Here is an 18,732-nt window from a genome sequence, read left to right on the forward strand (position 1 = left end):
CAGCCTGAGGTCTGTTTTCTCTAGGGGCTGCAGAGAGAATACAATATTATCTCCTGTTCCCATGGAGAACACAGCATGTGGTCTGAACCATGGTTTTTAAGCTCACCTAAAAATCATCGTTCAGACAAAAAAAAAATGCACGATGGTAGCATTTACACAACGATTATCGCTCATATGCAATAGTTTTAATGAATGAAATGGGCCTTTAATCAGGAGTCAATCTAGGTAACTTAGGCTTCTTTCAGACTGTGTTTGCAGAGTGTCCGAGGCTTCGCAACAGAAACCCTACCTCTTTATGTACAGCCATACACAGACTGAAGTCATTCACCAATGACTGCCTATTGGATCACTCAGCTCCAAATGAGTAAAAGCGGAAAGGTGTAAATAAATACAAATTATATTAAATATTCACCCAAAAAATATATATCATCAATCTGCTCAGCTCCTCCTGCTCTATAACACAATGCCTGCAGTTTGGACAGCATGATCCAGTTGACAGGTTCCCTTTAAGCGGCATCTCTCACCATAGCATAGGCTGCCAATGTAGAAGAAAAAGGAAAGAACCACCAATGTATCCTGTACAGGAAACCTTCTTACTGGATGCCTCTGCATAGAATAATATAATGTGCTATCCCATTTCATGGAAATAAATAAAAGTAAAAAGAAAAATATTAACCCTGACAGAAATCAGGCTTGAGGCCAAATCAGGCAAATAGTAAATGCACACTACAGACACAGTATGAAAAAGATCCAAGGTATATTACAAAGTCGTATATTTTACATCTATTAGCCCCTAATTGTCTAAAGAGGATATTGTTCTTTAAAGGGGTTTTCCTCAGAATAGAGCAATCAGCCCGGTCTCAGCTCAATGCAGTGGGGCCGGAGGCAAAAGAGTCGGAGGGCTTCATTCTCATTGAAATCAATGGGAGCAACGCCTCCTATTACACTTCCATCTCCAACCCCAGTGTTGAAGCCAGAAGCGCTATAGAAGGCTTCAGCTCCCATTGATTTAAAAGGGAGTGAAGCCCTCCAACAATGCTTCCACCACCGGTAGCGGGCCTGCGATCAGCTATCGATAACCTATCCTGAGGATACGTCATCGATAGTATTTGCCCAGAAAACCTCTTTAAGGAGAACCTTCAAAGAGCTGGGAATTATGTACTAGACTACATAAATGCTGCAAATATGAAAGCCCTTTTCATGCTCTAATTGTTACATGGATGGCCCATGAAGCTATAGAGCTCATAGATCTTCCAGACACTTACCTATGGATATCCCACTAGAAAGTGTGGAGCTTTCTGCCTGCCCTCTTGATGGTGTATGTGGCTCCATTACGCTGTCATCTAAAAGGTGACGTGGCCCGGCATTTGGGAATGTTGCACTTTTAAATTCCGCTGTGTTCATTTTATGGATGAAGCTTAAGATGAGAACAGAACATAAAATATGATAAACACAATACTCCGTACTAAGGAATGCACAAGTGCAGTTGAGGTGAACTAGTTCACTTTAGTAACCAACATGTAGTGCCATCAAGCCGTGTGTTAGACCACGTGCCTTGACAGGGTGTAGCAGGAGCCTGCAAATACTTACTTATAACCCAAACTGTGGCACTTGCGGTGACCAAGTGGGATAAGATTTCGAGGAGATGGTGGTGTTGGAGGCAGCAGCACTCCTTCCACAGGAATGCTTTTGCGAGAACTTTGAGGAGAGGCTCCGACTTCCGAACCTAGCAAAGAAGAGAGAATTTTACTGATATACTAAATAAAATCATGGCTAAAAGATATAATTAGTAGTTTCAATATTGTAAAGAAGATTTCTAAAACACAACCCTATAATAGATATATGCAACGCTGTAGACAGGACCATTTCAGCACTGCTAAAGTCAAGAGATACGAGCTAAAGGCTCATGTACACAGGATGCATGTCGGGTGATGCCCGTCACTCGCCCCTGTGTGTACTCGCGCCCGTGCTGCTGCACAGGAGAGAGTATTGCTGGCTCCCTCACAGAGCAGACAGCAGGGGGCTGGGATGGCTGCAGGAGATTTCACTCCTCACTCTCCCCCACCCCTCTCCATTTACTTAACACAGCAGCTGTTCAGTACTAAACGGCTGCTGCTTACACTGAACGATCATTGTTCAGCTCATCGTCCATCGTTTATGCAGCTTAAAATCCTGAACAATGATCGTTCAGTGTAAACAGCAGCCGTCCAGTACTGAGCGGCCACTGTATTAAGTGAATGGAGAGGCGCAGGGGAGAGCGAGGAGAGAAATCTTCTGCAGCTGCCCTGGCTCTCCTGCTGAGCGAGCCAGCGATACACACTCCTATGCAGCAGCACCAGAGAGAGTATGCGGGGGTGAATGTCGGGCATACTTTGCCCGACATTCGTCCCGTGTAAATGGGCCTTTACTGAGACTCCCGCTGTCTAATACTTCACCGGGTTAGAAAAGGAAAAAAAAAAAAATCCGATACTAGTTTGGCTATCAAACTATAAGGGGAGCAAATACATTCTAATGGCGTGAATGCAGGGCTATGAAAAATATATACTAACAAACATTTATACAGAAAAACACTATCCAAAAAGCTACTCATTTTATATAGCCAAGCATGAGGGAAGTAGCTATGAGCTCATCAGGCAGCACAGCAGCCAGCTCATGAAATAAATGTAAACTAGTGGCCAAAATCACAATGAATTGAGAATAGAAAACCATTGAGGACAATGATTCCAGCTCACAGGGCTTTTTCAGATGGGATCGCTGAAGAACTCTTAAGGGAATATGAAGAGGAGAAACTTTTTAAATGGTCTCACATTTAGCTCAAAGACTACCTATAGTTTTGGATGGTGTGGGGGGATTGGACTTGTATATTATGATTTTAATAAAGTCTGATATATATTACGTTGACAAAAGTATTGGGACCCCACCAATCCAGTGCTGTCAGGCAAAGCGATATGCAAATGTGAGTGTTAGGTATAAAGGAGAGTATCGCATAGGCATATCCTAGAACGAAAAACATCACAATGCCAGGGGGTGTAGAGATGACAAACTTCCAAGAGGGTATGTTGGTGGGATGTCGCCTGAGCAACCAGTCTGTAGGGGACATCATAGCGCTTTTGGACCTTCTCAAGTCCACAGTTGGCAATGTTACTCGGAAATGGAAAACGTATGGTGTCTGCAGTGCAGCCACGTTCGGGGAGACCTTGTAAACTGATAGAAGGTACATAACAAGCCTTTACAAGCTGTGAAGGCATCACGCACATAGTTTGCCAACACACTTGCTCAGGTGGTCTCATAGGCCATTGAAACATGAATTGGCCCCAGAAACATCCGTAGGTAAGTGCACGTGAAGGGTTACCACGGACGAGCGGCTGCACACAAGCCCAACATCACAGCAGTGAATGCACAGAGGCACCTGCAATGGTGCTTGGAGCATCGTTGCTGGACTGCAAAGAAGTGGAAGCAAGTGTTGTGGACTGTCGAATCACAATACACCTTCTGCCGATTGGATAGCCACACTTGGGTGTAGCGATTGCCTACACAACTGCATTGTTCCAACAGTGAAGTCTGGAGGAGGTTCAGTTGTAGTGTTTCTGCTTGAAAGGACTAGGGCCACAGATTATAGTGAAGTCCACCCTCAACGCCAATGGGTACAGAGACATTCTGGACAATGTGGCATTAAGTACCCTGCGGCAATACTTTGCTACAGCTCTGTGTCTCTACCAACATGACCGAGCACCATGTCATACAGGCTTGATTTGAGTATCAGAACGTCAGCAAATTTCATTGGCCAGCCCAAAGTCTGGTTGGTTAATCCCATCAAGCAACTTGAGTGAACTAGACCACCATATCCATGCATGCCAACACCCCGATAATTCCCTGAATTGCTATCTAAAGCGCTCATCGAGGAATGGAAGCAAATCCCTCTACAAATTACCGGAATTTGATGGAAAACATGCCTAGAAAGGATACTGCAGTCATTGAAGCAAAAGGCGGCACAAAACTGTATTGAAAAATGCAAATAAAATCAAATTTCATTTTCTATGTGTCCCCCAATACTATTGTCAGCATAGTATATTTAATAAGAGGGTTATGCTTCCTTTTTGTTGAATACTTTCTGGACCCTCCTGCACAAAACGTCTGACAACTGCTGCAGATCGCTGTTTCTGTTTAATCTGTATGCCCCTGCTCAGCAAGTGGTGTATGGACCGCAAAATCCCTGTATGGGATTTTGCCATGTCCCGCTCTCGTCACTGCAGAGGTCGCTTATTCCCCCTGCAGTGATGTCCTTCTGAATAGGGTGCGGACCACATATGCATGGTCAGTGCTCCATTCATTTGAATGGGGCTGATGGAAATACCCAAGTTAGTGCTGCTCTGGTATCTCGGCAGTCCCACTGAATGGAGCGTTGGTGTGCTTGTGTAACAAGCACTTCAATCAATCTTCTCACTGGAGTGGGTGCAGTAACCCCGCAGTACGGTAAACAGGGGACATAGGACCACCGTTCTTGAGATCAAGTCAAATTGCCCTCTCCAACTAAAACAAAAAACGTGTGCAGTCTTTAAAGCCAATGAGTTCAACCCTCTTAGAGGCTCTTTTCAAGCAGCACTTTTACATCCCACGCCAATTCCATCTTGGATTTCCATCTTTTATGCAGAAAACTGTATAGGGACAGAACTGTAGTGTTTAATGTGCAGAATTGAGACCACTTTGGCATCTGTTCCACATGGTTTCTGTCCCTGTTGGTCTTTAAAGCTGGATAGAAAAGAGTCATCTTCAGCATTTTTCTATCGAGCAAAAAGACTAATGGGGTTAGAGACCGTGTGAAACAGAACAAAAGCTCTCAGTTTCACAAATTAAACACTGATTCTGTGCCGAATAGCAACAGGTTTGCGTCTCCATGCACCTTTTTGCATAGAAGATGGAACAGACGTTGCGTGTAATAGAAGCCCAACCAATCAGGCTCCAATTGGCTGTGAATGGACTGTTATGGTCTGTAAAAGCTCTGCATGGTGAAACTGTTCAGAATAAGTCCAGCTGCAAGTTATGAGGATTGTACACTTGAGCAGCTTTGTGTTTGAGGTTGCTTTCACACCTGCGTTAGGGCTCAGTTCAGGGTTTCCGTCTGCGCTCCATTCCTTGAGAGCAACAAAGAAAACTGGGGGGGGGGGCTAACAAAAAAACCCCCAAAAATCACAGATCCGTTTTCTGCACAATTTAAAAAAAAAAGCAAACAGAAACGCTTGTGTTTCCTTCCATTCCATCAAATTTTTATTTTTTTGGATGGGAAAATAGTGCAGAATACAGAGTTATTTATCCCTCCCCCCAAAAAGCCCAGAAACCGGACTGAATGGAAACAAACAGAAGACTTTCTGTTTTTTGAAACCACTGGCGAAAAAAACCATCACTTGTCTGTTTTATATCTGTTTCTCTCCTCCAAAAGCAGAGCAGAGATGGAAAGCCTAAGCCCCAACGCAGGCGTGAAAGCAGCCCAAACACTAAGGTACTATTCTACTGCAAAGCAAAATAAAAACTATCAACATTAAATTGGAATGTTACATTTACCGTGAGACAAAATGCAAACTAGGAAGACCTACCTACTAAATCCTCCCGAGATGCTGCAGTACGGGGGGTGCTGGTCCCAGGTTCAATTTTTAAAGACAATCTGTAAAAAAAAAAGGTAAGCACACAGAATGAAGGCAGATTGCAAGAAACACGTACATAACTGAAACCACCGTTAGTTCTAGTAACTCTGGATGGTTTATATTCCCAGCTCCTGGGACCCTGGAAACAAACTGTGAACAATGCCGAAGAGGCCACATTGAGTTTACTAACACGGTAATGAGTTAGTGTGCGGCTGATGGAAATAACAGGAAGATACTCCACTAGATGGATCTGGCGCAGTGTTTATAGATGGTGAAAGGCAAATGTACTAAAGTTAAATGTTGATAGAAACCAGAATTCATAAAGAACAAAATTCAAGTAAAACAGGACTACAGAAAAGATGGAAACATACAGAGCTACATCATGATACAATGTACATCATCCATGTATACAATCAGTAAGAGCAAAACAAAGGGACCGTTACTGGTGAGGAGTCATTTTACATTTATCCTCTGCACAAGACGATTTATGTTTAGAGAGTCATTCAAAATCGCACATAAAAAAAGGAAAATAAATGTTCTCAAGGTGAATATGCAAACAAAGGGATGTGCTGCATATAAAGGTTGTAAACAATGGGGGGGAAATAGAGAACATGTTACCAGGGAGAGGCAAAGACCGCAGGATAGGAGTCATTTAACCATTTTAATAGTAATTTTCTATGTATGAATACAGGGATGGAGCTGAAGGTCGGGCTGTGGACTAAGAGTTTGTGTCATGGAGTCAGAGTCCCACTCTGGTGGGGTCAAAAGAAATGTACAGACTCCAACAGAGAAAACCGCCTTGTAATGTCAACGTGGAAAGCATGGCAGAAATTCAGAAAAATAACCTCACTGCACCCGAATTTCTCACCCTATCTAACATTACTAAATAATCCGCATTTCCAGGCCAATTTCTCACATGACGAATTCTGTCACTGGCACGACGGGGGAATAGTCAATATCGAATCATTATTACACTGAAACACACATAAAATGCTGTCACTGGGAGATCTGAAGGCTAAATACCCACAAATTCACTTCCCCTTCTTCCCATACCTACAGGCCAAAAGCTATATAGAGAGTATTGCTTAAAATACCTGTAATTGAGTGGCTGGGACTGAACCAGTTGCAATTAAGGGATCCCCCTGGAGCGAAACGCCACATAACCAGAACCTACCAATTTCTAAACATCCCGATAGACCATGATATTTCAAAAACAGCGCTTTCTAAGTGGTCCATAGACATACCTGAACTAACAGTACCACTGCTCTTAAAAGCTTTGCGGTATAGTATAGGCTCCCTCCCATCGAGTAGATATATAGAGATGACTCTGGAGCTATATCACCGAGCGCATTTCACCCCCCAGTGAGGCTACAAGACTGAATTATATAATGATGACAGATGCTTCAGATGCAGGGAACTGGGGGCGGGCCTCCGTCATTGTCTGTCTATCCGGAGTTTCTGGAACAGAGTACACCGCTTCACTATAACTAACCTGACTTCTGCAGCTCCACTGGACCCGGTCTGGGCAATCTTCGGGTATATAAACAAAGATGTACCCCATGGTAGCCATGGCAGGGGTGAAAACGATTTACACGCCCGCCTGACATGCAGGCAAATAGTATCAAACACCACCCAGATCTAGTGCAGTGAATAGTTTTTGCTAGCATCTCTGGTGGTCTAGGGTAGTGAAGGGGATTAATGTCAGGATACCTGACGATAGCCACAGAAAACTCCAGAGACACCTGCGGAGGAACATCACACCAAATGAGGTGGATTTTGATGCAGATTTGTTACTGCAGATTTTCCTTTGGATTATGCAAGAAAAAAAGGCATGAAAAAAATATAAATATCAGAGTTTTTGAAATCCACAGGTAATCCGCAGCAAAATCTGCAACAACTGGATTCTGAGTAAGGCCGCCTGCACACGGGCGGAAATCCCGCGGCAGGATTTCCCGTGGGATTTCCGCCACTGAAAGCCTGCATAGGAGTGCATTACAATACGCACTCCTATGCAGACGGCCGCGGTTTGGCCGCACGAAATCTCGCGCAGCAAACACACCGGGGCATGTCTTATTTCTGTGCAGGGCTCGCAGGCGGCCTTAAAAAGAGGAAAAAAAAACAAAAAACCTCGAATAGAAACTGAACTGCTTCTGAATTTTAAATCTACACAGCAAGTGAAATCCCATGGGGACCATTTCTGCAGAGGGCCGACAATATTTATCTCTTCCTGCCCAGTTGATGCATTACACATCATTTCTGCAGGAAGTTCTTCTGTATCAACCACTAATTAACAGATTGATATAAAAGCTTCCTTCCTATCCACAAAGAGATTCTCAGTATGCACTGCACCCCTCCTGCTGCAAATCATCATAATACACACCAACTGCTACCGGGATTTTTGAGAAGAGTAAGGGGCAAATCAATAGATAGAAGGGAGAAATATTTATTTTCCTCTTTTTAGGCCCCTTTCAGACTGGCATATTTTTGCTCCATATGAGCTTCATGTTGAGGGGACCATAATGTGGAGCTAATATAAAATCTATAGCGCTAATTACACGGTCACACTAATAGCCATTTTAAGCAAACTCAGCATGATTATTTTGAGTATTTACTCCGTATTTGTATTCTTTTCTACTGGGCAAAAATAGAACCAAATGAATCCAATGGAAAATAATAAACGTAGGCAAAATACGGATTAAAAATGGGTGACCTACAAATGTAATATTTTTCAAAAAACGTGCAGAAGACGGATGGGTTTTTAACTGCTTGTCTAAAACCAGCCTAAGACTTCATTCACACCAGCGTATATCGGCCACACTTGATAAAGACCCGAGCACAGGGTCGATACGTGGCTGCTTGCTTCCTCATGGCTATTTAATAAAGAAGACTTCAATGAATGCTGCCTGGTTCCTCCTTTCTACATTGCTGATCAACAGTGGACCCAGGGAGTCGGGACCCTAACTGGGCTATTGCATAGTGCCTTGCACCAGCGGTGTGGCTGAATCCTTGGAGTGCTGCTGTGTTTCTTTTTTTCTTCTTATCGTCCACACTTTCACGGACGGCTAATATATGCTACCCATCTGATGCATTGGTTCACAATGCATCAGTTCAGATGAGCGTATTCCCACGGCGTAAAAGCAGGCACTTACACACCATCCAGAAAAGATAGGTCAGGAACTATCTTCTGGATGGAATACAGCGGTGGCTCCCATAGACTCCTTTGGGAGCTTATGGTAGCTGCTGGAGAAGGGAGGGTGTTTAGCAGAGTGTCTGCTAAACTCCCTTCCTCTTCCTCCTCTCCGCCCCTTGCCGACTATTTGCAATGGGAGGCAGCGGGACGGGGTGGGAGCTAGTAGCTAAGCTCCCGCCCCCTCCCATTGCTGGTAGCTGACAACGGGTGGAAGCTTAGCACACTAGTTCCCGCCCCATTCCCTTCCTGAGAGCTGGCGAGGCGGCGGAAAGGGGGAGGCATTCGGGGCTCGGGCCGTCTGAACAGGCGCACAAACGGCACATTTGTGCGCCCATTCATGCGATTTTTGGTTGTGCTGTGGCCGTGACACAGCCAACTGAAAAATCGCTAGGCTCCTGTGAACGAGCCCCAAGGCTGGTCTCTCAAACAGGGTTTTGGGGCCTTTTTGGACACCGTTCGAGTCAGAGCCAGAAGTGGATCCCGCAGGAAGTCATCTTTTCTTGAAACCAATTTGCAGCAGAGATGTTTAATGACCAGAATACATAATTCCTTATGACTTACAATGTGGGAGGACATTGTAACACATAGATTTTAAAAAGTGACTAAGAAGGGAACTGCGCTTTCATAATGGCCATATACGGACATCACACCAAATTCAATGTAAACCTTTGTACACAATCGCAAATAGGTGGATTAGAGAAGCAAAGGAGCAACTTCAGGCTCTTGGCGATCAGACTGATATACTTGGCTTGTCTTGGTCATTGATCTTGTCTGCTCTGCACAAGTGTGACCTGGCTGAGGGGTTGGCGTTCTGAGGACATTACCGCATCATTATTAAAGGGCTGATTGTTTAGAGGCCGGTGTTGCCCAGAGCATTCTGCTGAAAATAAAGACTTCATTTATTTTCTCTCCAAGGATCATTCTTCAGTCTGTTCTCACGTCGACCAATTGTTTAATAAATACAAAAACTGGGCGTAAAAAGGAGCAGGCTAGACTCGGGCCATAGGAAGAAACGCATTACTCTCATCTGGTATTAATAGAGTGCTGGCTGGATACAACTAAACTCATCATACATGACCTAAAAGAGCAGCACATCCCAATCACACAGGATTCATCCCCTACAACTCTCACAGGGTACACACTGGAGGTTCTTGGCTTTTTTGCCCACTTATTAGTTCCTTTTTTATAAATAAAAGTGTTACATCACTGTGCGAATATGAATTAGGGCTCACAATCGCGATTTCGGAATGTATTATGGCCGCGTGACACGAGGTGAATGCAGTCAGTGAAAGTTAATGGATCCGGTCACATTAGCACGTAAACCCTGCGTGTAGGTATGCGCGAGAAAAAGGATTGCGAATGACCTTTTGCGTGAAACATGCGGACATGCGCAGTGCACTCGATGCTATACGCGGTCTCTGCCGGCTCACACAGACCGGTAACCCGCTACGGGACTCCTGCAGCATTGAATTTTATGGCTACAGTTGTGTGAATGAGCCCTTACACTGAAAATGAGCGGTGCAGGGGAGGGCAGGAATAACCGTGCGTAATTAGCAGGACGCTGCAACATTGTATAGCACTGCAAATTGTGCAACATGACCGCATGTATGGATAAAGTATGCATCAGGAGGATCATCATTAGGTAAGCTCATCCCAAGTGGAATAGAGGTGGCCACTTACATTAGACAGAAGCAGGGTTATGGCCGGACAGATGAGAACATTTTCACGATGGGCGTTGCGTTTTTGCACGCGCCTCTGCGCGTTTTACAGCATTTTTTGCACGCCATCGTGTTTCCATTAGGCAATTAGTGTAATTCGATCAATGTGTGCCATTTTGCTGTGCAAATGCGCAGGAAACTAGAGTATATTCCATATTTCTTTGCACGAACGAAAAGCGCACGCAAAATAAGCGCACGTGAACCAACGCATTGAAATCAATAGGATCTATACGCAGCGTATTGTGTACGCAAGTTTAGAATGTGCAATATGCTGTGCAGATACGCTGGTGTGAATAAGCGCTTAGTCTAGCTCGCACGGTTCCGTCACTTATTAGAACTTACAAAACTATACAAAGTATTAAATTGTGCTTGGATGCATGAAGGTAACAAGTCATCGGAGATAAAGTGCAGAACATGGCACGGACTATAGAAAAGTCAACCAGTGTAAACCTTATGTTAATTATGAAGAGAAAAGGGGGAACAAAAATTAAGGTAAAGGGAGCTGGAAGGTGGCGAAGAAACTAGTTTAACCCTTTCCAATCCACTGTCTGACGTCTGAAGACATTATGATTTAAGGCTGTACAGCTCCGATGTTGGAAGACGTCCGTTGGGGTTCTCTTACTGTATATTGGCATCCTCTCTGCTGTCGGAGCCTATCCAACGTGTCACCTCATGCAGTACTGGCTTTAGCCAGCAGATAGCGCCAGTGTATAACAGCAGAAAAAGAGTAAGCCCCCTAGGAAAACCAGGATACAAATTGGATTGGAAAGGGTTAACATATATGGGCACCTAAAAACTGATAAAAGTCAAAACTGGGCTATCCTGGAAGGCCGTTTAAGTGAGCAGAATTGGCAAGCTATCATTGCGTCACTCCTCATACACACTCCTCACAGGGACCTCAAGTCCTGTTCTGTAATCGCTGCAGAAAGTCATTATGCCATGCAGAACTCCGCAGTGCTGCTCCGTGCCCAAGACACTATTGCTGCAGCGTATGCTATTCACTAACATTTGGTCTCCACCATGTACCCCATAACCCTTGCTATCTGTACTGTTTTCCCCTTCCTTCCCACTACCGCTCTATAGAGGATAATTACATTTTTTGTTTCCAGTCATCTGTTAACAATTGCTTTAGAAATCAGAAATGTCTGTTTTCTGTCATGCAAAACACAGAAAACCGCTTTTGTCTAGCAGTGTGCGTATGAACTAGACTGCCGATACAGAATGTGAGCCTTTTCATCTTACATGGCCCTTGTGCACCAGATCCTAGAAAATAGACTAGACGGGAGAATTGTGTAAGATTACAGTACTGCCATGGGCGCTGCCAGGAGGCTCTGCGGAGGCACCGACTGTCAATACGGAGTTGTTTAATTGCAGACACAGACAAAATATGGGCAAGTAAAAAAACAACGCCAGGATTGGATGATAACTAGTGGCTAGAAGACACCCTGTAATACAGCATGAAATAGAACATACCACAAGACACATGGAGCCTGGAAGTGTGCTGGAGATGTGGAAGTCACGCCACTTTCCTGCTGTTCCACTTCATGTCCTAAGGCTTACCATAGTTCCACGAAGCTTTGCATTATACTGTCAGGGTACACTCTGAACTAGTCATGGCGCCAAGGGTTGCAACGCACAGTCAGAGACCGACCCAATAGTATTAAGTAATTTTACTGGATTCTCACATTGAAAATTATTACACAAGACATCCTTAAAAAAATATGCCCGTCTTGTAGGCTCGCTCCAGACAAAACATCTGTACTCAGCGGCAGGAAAAGTGGTCATGTGATCGCGTTTCTGAAACCACCTTATTGGCTAGCAATGCTGCAAGCCTGGTTACAATCTACTTCAGCCAGCATTTAAAAAAAATAAACAAACCTATAACCTTTGACTCCACAACTGGGAAACCACATTTTATGACCAAATTTCTAAATGAGATTAAATGAATCTATGATTAACCCTTTTCAAATCCAGTGTCTGACCTCTGAAGACATTCTGAATGAAGGCTTTAGGCCTCATGTCCACGGGGAAAATCAGATCCGCTACAGATTCTACATGTAGAATCTGCAGCGGGTCCCTCCTGCCCCGCGGACATGAGCGCCGAAAATAAGAATTTAAAAGTATTTACCATCCGGCGCGGGCGGAGAACATCAGCTGTTCCTCACGGCCGGATCTTCATCTTCGGCCGGCGGATGAATTCCTGACGCCGGCGGCACGTCGCCGGCACGTCGCCGACGTGCCGCGCGCATGCGCCGGGCACATCCGCCGAGCCGAAGCAAGGAAGATGCGGCCGTGAGGAACAGCTGACCTTCCCCGCCCGCGCCGGATGGTAAATACTTTAAATTCCTATTTTAGGTCTCCCGCGGATCCGGACGGCTTCCATAGGCTTCAATAGAAGCCCGCGGGAGCCGTCCCCGCGGGAGACCCGCACGAAAATGGAGCATGGTCCGGATTTTTCCATGCTCCATTTTTTTTAAAATCCCTTTTATTGACGATCCGCGGGTATTTATCTACCCGCGGGTGGTCAATGCATCCCTATGGGATGCGGATCCGCACGCGGGAGATCCGCTGCGGATCCTAAATCATATTTTGCCCGTGGACATGAGGCCTTAAAGCTCCGATGTCGGAAGACGTCCAGCAGGGTATTCTTACTGTATATTACTGGCTGCTCTATTGTCAGGGGCCTCTCCAGTATGTCCCATACCGCAGTAGTATCTCTAGCCAGCAGATGGCGCCATTGTATAATGGCAAAAAGATAAGGCCCCCTAGGAAACCTTGAATCCAAAATTGGATTGCAAAGGGTTAAAGCTTGACTAGGCTCACTAGTTGCTTTAAAAAGGCAGGAAAGCTACTTACAATCCCAGTAATATTCACAAAATTACCCATATCTGGAATGTTTTTAGATGTAAATATAGTGCCATGATCGGGGTGGGGTAATATTCGTCTAGACTTGAATGGACATTGCAGTTAACATTGTTAAAAGGGGTTGTTCGGTTGTAAAATATTGGTAGTTTATCTATAGGATAGGCCATCAATGGTAGATCAGCAAGGGTTTGCCACGTGGGACCCCCACCGATCAGGTGTCCGCTAAAGGAATGAACTTCTGCACCGTGCTGATTTCTGCAGGAAGCAGACAGGTCCGTTGACACTGCAGTGATCACGTTTGAGATTAAGCATAAAGTTCCCATTCACTTCAATGCCTGTAATACCAAGCCTGCCCACTGCAGTGGGAACGGAGCCAACTGCTATCTGCATAAATCAGCTCAGTGCACAAGTGTAATCAGTAAACAACTGAAGGATGGGGGTCCCAGGTGGTAGACCATTGCTCATCTGCTATAGATGGTCTGTCCGCACACACCCTTGCTGATATACAATGGATGGTCTATCCTGCAGAAAGGCCACCAATAATTTATAATTGACAATCCCTTAAAATATTACAAGCAAAATGCAGTTTTTGAAAGTTAACAGGAGTTTGCAGCGTCTTGGATGTACAGACACTACATAGAAGCCCGAGGCCAGATTCACTCGGGCGAGGGCGATATCGGGCCGAAAAGCTCAGGCCGATACTGTGGCTGCCAAAGTGCATTTTTCACGCGGATACAAGGCGCTTTTTATTCAAAAATGTCTTGCTTCACTTACGTGATATTGCGATCATCAGATGCGTGTTTTACATTGATTTCAATGGAAAACATCACATCGCACAGCATGTGGGTGCCATGCGATGTCTTTTAAGGTCCCATTGAAACAATGGGCAATGCATTCTGAGGGAGTGCCAAAAGATAGAACATGCTGCGACTCTTATCCTCGCAGCATCGCTTTGAGGGAAAAGATTAAAAAATAAATAAAACTTTGCTCGTGAATAGGTTCATTCGAGAAAAAGGGAAATGCACAAAACTGCGCGGGATTCTCAACTGTGTGAATGTAGCCCAAGTGTAATTATTAGGCTCCGTTCATCTTCTACTCAAGCCTTCCATATCTCCAGAAGACCGTTACAACTATGCTGTAGAACGGTATATAGTGACAAATGCCAATAGGTTTCTCATATTAAAAAATAAAATACAGCACTGGTTAAGGCCCATTTAGACAATCATTATCAGTCAAAATTCGCTCAAAAGCAGTCTTTTGAGGGAGAATTGTTGTGTCCAACGTGCAGCCATCGTGCAAATTGATGATGAGCCTTATCAGTGCCACGCGCTGTGTTCTCAGCGGGATACTGCTGATACCATTGTTTCAGCTGGTATCCCGCTCGGAGAACACAGCAGGAGTATGCAGTAGACAGCAGGAGTATGCAGTAGACAGCAGGAGTATGCAGTAGACAGCAGGAGTATGCAGTAGACAGCAGGAGTATGCAGTAGACAGCAGGAGTATGCAGTAGACAGCAGGAGTATGCAGTAGACAGCAGGAGTATGCAGTAGACAGCAGGAGTATGCAGTAGACAGCAGGAGTATGCAGTAGACAGCAGGAGTATGCAGTAGACAGCAGGAGTATGCAGTAGACAGCAGGAGTATGCAGTAGACAGCAGGAGTATGCAGTAGACAGCAGGAGTATGCAGTAGACAGCAGGAGTATGCAGTAGACAGCAGGAGTATGCAGTAGACAGCAGGAGTATGCAGTAGACAGCAGGAGTATGCAGTAGACAGCAGGAGTATGCAGTAGACAGCAGGAGTATGCAGTAGACAGCAGGAGTATGCAGTAGACAGTGCTTCAGCTGTCTTCTGTATACCTCGCTTGGAGCGCTCAGCTGTATACAGCTGAGAGTTCCGAGAAGCCAACAGCTGTATGCAGAAGATAGTGGTCCCGCTTGTCTTCTGCATACAGCGTGAGCCTTCATTTACACATTTATGCAAAGTGACCGCTCAAAACTGTCACTCAAACTGCCGTTTGAGCAATCATCTTGCTGTGTAAATGCACACGATTATTGCTCAAAAGATGACTTTTGAGCGATAATCGTATCTAAATCATGTTTTCTCTTGAGTCTCTTCTGTATGAAAAAAAAAGTCCAACATGCTTTTCTAAATAGTTGAAACAATGGCATACCAACATAAAGTGGAACTAGTGGATGTCAAACGCAAACCTCCTGACATCCATTAGGGGCACACAACCCTATAGATACATTTGTCATGTAATGGGCAAATAATGAACCGAGCCGCAGCGCGACCCTCAAAAGACTATTATAACTTAACTTTACTGAGCTTTTAGATGTATGGATGATGATTGCACAAGTGGGGGCGTCACTGTACAAGCCACTTTAAAAAAGAATAAAATGGAAAATACCGTAATTGTGCAGACAGCCAAATATACCCCATTTTATTCTGACCTTCTTACAGAACACTGAAATCCTTTAAGAAACATCAATATAAAGACTTCAAGTAAGATGGTATTTGCACGGCACACAATAACTCCGTAGACTCCACTACATGCATCCACTTCAACACTCAGTTAGGATTCTGGTTCCAAGTAACAAACCTAACATCCACAGATCGGTGCTGAATGTTGGACTTGCGTTGGCAGTCCGCTTCTGCCATGTACAGATTTGGTTTAAAATGATTGAAAATAAAGAAAAAAAAAAGACCCCAAGTAGTAGAAATATAATAGTTTGAGCTGCAAACTTACTTATAATTATCGTCCTCCACAAATTTCTGAAGCTCCTCAATGTACCGCACCGAGTTCAGGTATTTCTGCACATGAGGCAACAAGGGGATGTCTGCAAGTAAACAGACTGGTTAACATGCTTATGCCTGCGGAGCCAACATATAGGGTTTGCTAAGCTAGACTGAGTTTTGTCAGTTATCCCCAGTCAGTTAGCCATTTTTATTTTTTTATTAAAATGAATTACACCACCCCCCCCCCCCAAGCTATAGGTCAAATACCAGCAATTTACCCATCATCGCACTTTCCTAGTGGGGAATAGGGCTAAGTAATGAGAAGGGGCTACAAAGGACCATGAGACAATCCCCTAGAGGTGCACCGACTGTATTAAGATTCTGGGATCCCTTGAATGGAAGAGCATGGTTGACTAGGTTTTTCAATTCTGTGTGTGGGGCTTTGAGGAAATATACCGACACATACGGCCAAAGCGTATGACAAAATGATGTCCTTTTGGCATCCTTTGGGCCTGTTGTAGGCTAAAGGATATGTTCATGTTTAATAGTGTTCAATCAAGCTTAAATGCTGCTGTACATGGCTTTTTTTCTTTTATTTGTCTTTAACTCTCATCCCCAAATAGGCCCAACAGGTGATTTGGTTAAGGGTTTCTCTAGTTAGGGAAGTTTCGCATCGGATTCCCCAACTGGAGGTTCAGTCACAGATCCGGCTGAAAATAGCAGAACAAAAAGCACCGCACGCGGCACCTTTTTCTACAGTCTAAAACCCGGGCAAGCTGGGCGGACTCCATTATAGTCAATGAGGTCCATCCAGCGCTATTCAGTTCCGTCCACAGATGGAGCCAAATGGAGAAGGAAAACACAATCCCCAGCGCAAGTGTGAAAGCACCCTACATTACACCAACATATTCCCGAGGCCATGATCATATACTGCGGATGAGGACAGTGCAAGTACCTCCTAGGAATATGGCACGCACCCTCCTGCTTGGTTGAGTTGTGTCAATGCATTAGTAAACTGCCAGAGGTATTCAATGGGAAAACCCTGAGTGAAATTAGTTGCGAAAATATGGGTCTCAACAAAGACGGTTCACTGGTTTTTGTTGAGACCCATATTTTCGCAACTATTTTCACTTTATGAAAAATCATTTTTAAACTGCGAATTTCTGGGTTCTCCCTTATTCCCTATGCCTCAATCCAATACCCTCTGTGGCATTACTTTTGGGCAGAGGGCGGCTATTTAGCCTATGGCTGACGCTTTTTGAGGCTTTTATGCCAACCACGTTGGTGGGTGTTTTTGGTTCTTGCGTGCGTTTCGTTTGTTTTTCGGCCTTGGGCTTATTTTTTAATAAAAGTTATATTTTAGGAAGATAATTAGTTTTTCAGTGAAACACTTCCTAAGTTAGTCTATCCTACTACAATGATTTTCTTTGCTTAGTATTGGAGTTCATTAATATGTCACTTAAAATGCTAACATTGATCTCTCTGGCATTGCAGGGTATGTAACCTCTCACCATATTCACAGGACTGCTGCAGGTCAGAGATGATCCTCAGGATGTTATTCATCAGATTGGATCTTTGCTCATTCTCCAGGATGCTGCCAGTCGATGGATATGCAGAATCTATGTATGTGAGGTCCGAGAGGTAAATACCTGTGAACACATTAAAAAGGAGAATTTTAACGATAAGAGTCTTGAAAATCTAGGTCAGTCATACAATACTTTTGCAAGACAACAGAATCGCATAGCTGTTGAGGTTTTTTGTTTTGCTCTTGTATGTCCCACCCCTTCCTGCAAGCTTTCCCAGAATCTGCAGGAGTGATGGGACACTAGAGTGTCTTGGGGTCCGCTCTTACGGTGCTGGTCTGTTGCAGATGTCCAATGCGGATTTTCCCCATGAAAAATTCATTGGATACACTGCAGAAGTAACGGAAATCAGATAAAATGAATCTACATGTGCTGCATGAAGAAAATCCATACAAAACCCGCAGCAAAACCGACCTATAGCACAGATCTTATGTGTGCATTTATGCTGCGTGTTTGCACCCTTCGAAATGCGAGAGTGAAATTTGCAACAAAACCAAAGCATCCATGGCAAAACCTGCACCATTTCCGTTGTGGATGTGCCACGTAGAAACATAGTGACGTTTCTCACACAACTGAACCGGAACCAAAAAGGGATCACTAGGCTTTCCAACAAGTGGCTGCTCACACGTTCTTCTGACAGCGGAAGAAACCAGGGAAGGACCACTCCGAGGTCACAAGCACACATACTTCTACAACTAGTCTCATGGACGGATATAAGGGGGGGAAAATAGGGCCATTGTGGCTGACAGTTCTGTGGACAAGGTACATGTCATTACGGAGCACAAGTCAAATAATGGCTTTTTTCCCCTCTTTAGTAAGTACTAAAACACCCCACACAATACTGCGATTTTTTATTTACCATTAAATGGTCACTAAGTCTCAAAAATGACATAATGGCTGTCAGACAGAAGTCCTGAAAATGCTCCTCCGAAATGTCCTTCAGATTCTGCCAGCACCAAATATTTGAATTGCTATTTAAAGTACCTTAGAACATCAGTAG

The 18,732-nt window shown here is 44.3% G+C and overlaps 1 protein-coding gene across 2 annotated transcripts in view; it reads right to left on the reverse strand.

Moving 5' to 3' along the window:
- RALGPS2 (Ral GEF with PH domain and SH3 binding motif 2) overlaps positions 1-18,732 on the reverse strand; it is a 158,474-nt gene that overhangs the window by 24,458 nt on the left and 115,284 nt on the right. For both annotated transcript variants that reach the window (XM_066597467.1, XM_066597466.1), the window contains exons 9-13: positions 17,661-17,798; positions 16,160-16,250; positions 5,592-5,659; positions 1,591-1,726; positions 1,266-1,417 (exon numbers count right to left, since the gene is read on the reverse strand). In XM_066597467.1, coding sequence (XP_066453564.1) covers positions 1,266-1,417; positions 1,591-1,726; positions 5,592-5,659; positions 16,160-16,250; positions 17,661-17,798 — 585 coding nt within the window. The remainder of the gene's footprint in view (positions 1-1,265; positions 1,418-1,590; positions 1,727-5,591; positions 5,660-16,159; positions 16,251-17,660; positions 17,799-18,732) is intronic.

This window comes from Eleutherodactylus coqui, chromosome 3 (genome assembly GCF_035609145.1).
Source record: "Eleutherodactylus coqui strain aEleCoq1 chromosome 3, aEleCoq1.hap1, whole genome shotgun sequence".
Lineage (NCBI taxonomy): Eukaryota > Metazoa > Chordata > Amphibia > Anura > Eleutherodactylidae > Eleutherodactylus > Eleutherodactylus coqui.